The sequence below is a fragment of the Suillus clintonianus genome (genome assembly GCF_016758775.1).
Source record: "Suillus clintonianus strain FC179 chromosome Unknown DEU56scaffold_135, whole genome shotgun sequence".
In the NCBI taxonomy this organism is placed as follows: Eukaryota; Fungi; Basidiomycota; class Agaricomycetes; order Boletales; family Suillaceae; genus Suillus; species Suillus clintonianus.
Window position 1 is genome coordinate 96537 of NW_024539359.1, and position 6000 is coordinate 102536.

At 48.6% G+C, this 6000-nt stretch overlaps 2 protein-coding genes across 2 annotated transcripts; both read right to left on the bottom strand.

Moving 5' to 3' along the window:
* Positions 1–134: 134 nt before the first annotated feature.
* DEU56DRAFT_747146 (uncharacterized protein) lies at positions 135–2276 on the bottom strand (the record flags this gene model as incomplete). The annotated part of the gene is made up of 11 exons (XM_041349255.1): positions 135–424; positions 493–556; positions 618–676; positions 725–783; positions 836–1200; positions 1254–1314; positions 1368–1694; positions 1749–1803; positions 1858–1947; positions 2005–2028; positions 2087–2276. 11 exons carry the CDS (start codon positions 2274–2276, stop codon positions 135–137), a joined length of 1584 nt encoding a protein of 527 aa, XP_041202565.1.
* Positions 2277–3749: 1473 nt separating this feature from the next.
* On the bottom strand, positions 3750–5613 carry DEU56DRAFT_747105 (uncharacterized protein; the record flags this gene model as incomplete). The annotated part of the gene is made up of 5 exons (XM_041349252.1): positions 3750–4600; positions 4651–4725; positions 4780–4969; positions 5030–5226; positions 5280–5613. 5 exons carry the CDS (start codon positions 5611–5613, stop codon positions 3750–3752), a joined length of 1647 nt encoding a protein of 548 aa, XP_041202566.1.
* Positions 5614–6000: the final 387 nt, after the last annotated feature.

The following is a 6000-nucleotide window of genomic DNA, read 5'->3' on the forward strand; positions in this document are numbered from 1 at the left end:
AGTAAACTTCAGCCAGAGTTCAGCGAGACTGCCTAGATGGTATAAGAATAATACGTGTGCTATAAGGAACAAATTTCGTAAGGAAACGGGTATTGATGTTACTCCATAATGATAACCTCGAAACCTGAGAGCGATCAAAGCTTGCTCAGGTCACTCCGTACCTTGAAATCGCAGCCGGTCTTCGCTTTGACTTCATCAAGAGTTACGCCCTCTTGGAGTTCAACAAGCTCAAGGTGACCGTTCTTCCTGTCAACGTCGAAAACGGCCAACTCCGTGATGATTTGGCTAACAGTACGGGCACCGGTGAGCGGAAGAGTGCATTCCTTCAAAATCTTTGGACTGCCGTCCTTTGCGCAGTGCTCCATGACAACTATGACCTTTGTCTGGTCAGGGTTAGACACCAGGTCCATAGCTCCTCCGATACCTAAGAATGGGACCGACGGTGAGAATGCTGTAGAAAACCGAATGGCAAAACACGTCTAAGTCACGAACCTTTGACCAATTTTCCAGGAATCATAAAGTTAGCAATGTCGCCTGCTTGCGATACTTGCATAGCCTATGAGATGAACCAGACTATTGAGCATCTAGGAAGTCAGCGAGTGGACTAAGATACTCACGCCGAGAATGGAAAGATCGACATGACCACCGCGGATCATAGCGAATGATTCACTCGAGTCTGCCCGGTGGTGTCAGCAATTGATGTTGGATCGTGCGACAAACATACCAAAGACTGAGGCGCCCGGCAGCAAAGTCACAGTCTCTTTGCCCGCATTGATGAGATCCCTAACAAAGAGAGACTTAGTACAAGGAAACACTCCCTGGCTGCGCGACTTACGGATCCACTTGCTCTGCCGTAGGGTATGGCCCCATACCGAGGATGCCATTCTCGCTTTGCAGCCAAACACTCACACCGGGCTCGAGGTACGCAGGAATGAGAGTAGGTATGCCAATACCGAGGTTTACGTAGAATCCATCCTTGAGCTCTTTGGCGGCGCGTTTTGCAGTACGATGTCGCATCTTCTGTGCGAATTCTTTCTCAGGAGTAAGAGTGGACTGTTCACCGGAAGATGATGGGCTTGGCGCAAGCTTGATATGTTCTATCTGTTTTGGCGCGGTCGCCTGAACAACCCGGTCGACGTAAATACCAGGAACATGAATGGCGTTTGGTGAAAGAGAACCAGTAGGCACAATTTGGTCCGCCTGCAAAGAATGTATCAACTTTCTGACAAAAATAACGAGATATTCCGACTCACCTCCACTATCGTGAGTTTTGCATTCTTCGCCATGACTGTGCTAAAATTCTGCTGAGTGTACCTGCACAAGTCAGCACGCTCAGCGCTCAGGTAGGCGAAAAATGGCCTTCTCACCGGAAAACGCAGTTGCCAACCTCATCGACTTTCCATGCACGAACGAAAGCCACATCGCCAGCAATGGCCGGTTCCATGATGTACTTACGACCTCCAAATTCTCGCATCTCTTTCTTGATACCTGGTATCTTGACTCCATTAGCAAATCCTCCTTCGTTGTATCGCACTGGGATGGAACCATCTTCTACTGCTGTTGATGCTCCGGTAGGGGTGAAGAAGGCCGGGATACCAGCAGCATGGGCACGGAGACGTTCGATGAGTGTACCTTGGGGGCATAGTTCTAAAGACACCTCGCCCTTAAGGTATAGAGCCTCAAAGGCTTTGTTTCTGAATGGGAAGGCATTCAATCTTATGCGGTACCCTATAATATGAGGCACTCACCCGCCAGGGTATGATGCAACAATCTTGTCAATCTGTTTGCTGTTGAACAGCTTTCCTATGTTACATTGATAAGCTTCATGGATCACGGACTGATATGAACAAATCGAACCAAGTCCAGAGTCACCTGCGCCAGCGTTATTGGACACCGCTGTTAATTTTGTGACTTCCTTGCGTTTGACCAAAGCGGAAAGAAGAGTGTCTTGTTGTATCCCGGGTTAGTTGCACTGCTCAAGATCCATCCTCTATTGAGACTCACCTGGCACACCAGCCAAACCAAAACCTTGGTGTCGACAGCATAATAAACACTCGGTATACAAATAAAACGCGATTGTACTTACCACCACATAAAAGTACATCTCCTGACTTCACATCTTTAACGGCCTCGTCGGGAGACCCCCACACCTTCGACTTGTTTTGTAGCGGAACCTCTGCGTGGGTACTGGACCATCTCGCTCTGAGGAAGATGGTTGTACAGGGCTTGAAAGGAACTGGGATGAGCGTCGATCTCGACACGCGTGCTGCCAACATGGTTGCACTCGTAGATTTGAATATAAATGATTGTTACTACATCTTATAAGTTTGGGGTTTCGGAGGTCACCTCCGAAACACCCCCGCACCCCAGGTCGAATATATGGTGCCGGGCAAAGCTGTCGACGTCTGCCCCTGTCCCGGATCCTGCAGTTCCGCATTAATATTCAAAAAAAAAACCTCGTTCCGGAAGTGTCCGCTCTTATGGCATAAATGGTAGTCGCAGTTTGTGGACTCCGAACACGATGATGCGAGCCTCTGTGTGTATGGCTTGCGGGAGCTCGTCTATCTTAGGACGGGAGCCCTTAGCACACAAGCAGTTCTTCACTTGGCTTCTTTCCCGTCAACGGAGTACTGTATGCATTCGACCTTAGGTTCGTGGGGGTCCCGGTGTGACATTACATAATGATAGGTTCGGATGTTCGTCTGGCTGAGGCCGGTGTGACAGAAGTATTAATAGGTTCGCATTTACCACCTGGCCTTCCCAATAAGTAAGCCTTATTAAGCTTGGTGATTACGTGTCTCACCAAGTTTACTAAGGCTTGGATGTTGTAGTTCCCCAACACCAGTGTTAAATCACGCCCCAAATACCCATTTTACCTTACAGCTCTTCTCTCTACCCCGCCCAAAAGAGTAAGCCCTGTTCGGCTATACATCCCGCCCTCTCCTAGCGGCCGGCACTTCCCGCAACCCCCGACTTATTCCAAACCTTGTGAAAGGGCGGGCGGCTTCCCACGCCCTTTCCTCCTTTCCTCCACACGCACAACGTTCCAGGGCGGTACAACGCACGATCGCCGACAACCCAAGTAACCGGACACCACCCCAGGCACTGCCCTACCCCCTCCAACGTGTTTGTTCTCTGTCAATACCACATCCTGCCGCCATATCTGCCTGCACGCTGTCCTCCTCGTCCCCGCTACATTCCAATCAGATCGCCGACAACCTAAGTAGTCGGACACTACCCTAGGCACTGCCCTACCCCCTCCGACATGTTTGCTCTCTGTCTATACCACATCCTGCCGCCATATCTGCCTGCACGTTGTCCTCCTCGTCTCCGCTACATTCCAATCACACTATCCGCCAGACACGCGTGCTGACAGCCGGCAAGCAGGCCCAGCATCTCGAAGCAGCGGCAGGTATCTAGTATATTTACTCCTTTTCATCACTCGTATACTAATTTATTATACAGATGCTCAGCCTAGGACCCGTGAGATGGTTGAAACGATGGTCGTGGACTATGGTGTTGTACATGCGCTCGCATAGAACTTAGGGAGGGGATACAGGACCAGGTAAATCAGACTACATTGCCAATATTACCCTTTTTTTGCCTCGTCAATAAAATATACACTATGCCACCACTACCACACGCGTGAACAGTAAATCATCTACAAAATGCAGGTATCAAAGTATAGACTTGAACAGGTAGAAAAAGACGGTGCCCTGAAAGGCTTTGAAGAAGAAAGATACTGTGAGTTAAAATGTCGAGCCGAACATATTGATATTAGTGAAGTCAAACACAGGATTGTCAACATCAGTTGATGATGACGGCGCAGGGCCATAGATTCGATCTAATGTTTCCAACGCAGCATCACAATCAAAGGCGCCAAGTTGAGTAAGGCCATTAGGATGATTGTCGCCATCGAGGGGACTGCCAGGCACATAAGGAGGAAAGGTAAAATGAGTGTTGGCGTCAAGGGAACTCCCAGCTGCGTGGGCAGTGGAGGAGTTGGGAGCGGCGTCAGATGGCTTGAAGGTGAAGTTGGGAGTGGTGACGGATGGCTCGAAGGTGAAGTTGGGAGTGGTGACGGATGGCTCGAAGGTGAGGTTGGGAGTAGTGTTAGCATTAGACGGCTGATGAGGAGAGGGTTGGGGAGTTGTCTCCCCACCATTGTCCTCGCCGTTGTCCTCGCTGTTGTCCTCGTTGTTGTCCTCGTCACTGTCCTCGATAGTCTCAGCACTTTTGTATTTCTTGCGCTGAGCTGTGTTGTCGTTACTATTGGTAGCTGCCAGCCTCTTGCGCTTCGTCCCTTTGTCGGATCGAGTCCGTCGGTGAATGTCTTCGATCTCGCCACTCTTGAGCTTCTCATTGTGCTCCTGACAGATCTTCGCGAATTCTTCATCCGTTAAAGTCTTCCAGAATGTAATACGTGTATCCCACAAATGAAAAAGTCTTTCAAGCTCTGGGAGAGCGCTAGAGACTTTGCTAAGGTTCACAAATGGGATGTTGTCGGGCCATCCCACTATTGTAACTTGATAACGTCGCACGATGTTGCGGAAATAGTGAGTCCACTGCATGTTGGCACGAGGTTCCCCAGTAATCTTCCCTATAGTTTAGTGTTAAGCAAATACTTCACGGAGAAGGGGAAAAACTTACGAAGACCACTGTTGATTATCTCGCGGATGGCTGAACGTACATCAGAGACACGATCTTTGTGATTTTTTGCGGCCCCTGGTTGAAGATTAAATTAGCGTGACAAAACAAAATAAAAAAAGCTGCTCATACCTTTCATTCCTTGGATGGCGAAGCCCTCCATTTTACTGACCAAGTCTTGATTGTCAATACTCATCACAGAGTGCATGAAGTGCTCAACACCTTCGGTCGTGAAGGTTACACCACGGAGGGGAAGATCGGTTGACCCACGGGTCGTGTATAGGATAGTTTCTGCACCCGTTCGACAACGCAGGCTATTGAGCTAGTATTAATTAATAGTATTAGTCAAACTGTGAAATAAAAAATCAAGGGGGAAACGTACCTCATTCTCCACAGCCTTTAAGGTCTGTGTGATATCGATAATCTTGGACTTGGTGGAGATCCGTGTGCCGGTCGTCTTCGTCTTCGTCCAGTCGGTATACTCCTTCAGCAGGACTTCTTGTTCTTCCTTCGAGAGTGCAAGATACTCATCCTTATGCTCGCGAACTAGTTGTTTGAGCGTGTCTCGACCCTGGTTCCCTGTAAGACATAGTATTAGTGCGTTCAAAGTGTGAGGAAAAAACCAGACTTACGATTCTCACTGTCTTGACCTTTTTTCCAGCAGAACGCGTTCCACATATTCGGTTTGGTGCGCCTCGAGCGTAGTATTCCATGACCAATATATAAATCATTTTGTACCCGGCGAATGCTCTTGTGGTGGGCTGATGCAATGGTCTTCGTTGCGTCGTCGAGCTGGTTCCAAGCCTCGTCAAGAGCAACCTTAAACTGACGAGATTTGGCACGTCGTCCAGCAGTAAGCGTGGCGCGTGCCTCTTTGCTCATGGTGACTTTTGGACGGATGCGAGGGTGTTGTGTTCGAACACGCCTCGAGTCATTCTTGCTAGTATAGAAAGATCGGGACACCATTGTCTGCAGGAGGGGAAGCGAAAACAAGTCAGCACAAGTAGCACGCGAGTCTGAATATTTAACACACGGAGACATTAAATTGTCTCTCTGATCCACGATATAAGATCCCACAGTAAATTGACACAGTGTTGCAAACTAAGAAGTCCAACGTGATCTACAATAGTATCAACAATCCAAAGAGGTAAAGCGCACATAAAAAGACCAAAATAGCAAGCCACTTTAGAATGACGGAGAGCACAGACGATTTACGCTAGTGATCGATTAGCATGCAAATATGCGCCACCTATAAATATACCACTAACCTCGACAATCTCATGGTTGAGTGGCATTCCTCGAAGGTCTGCGAGAAGCGCCCTTGATAAAACCGAAGCTTGCTCATAGGTCAAA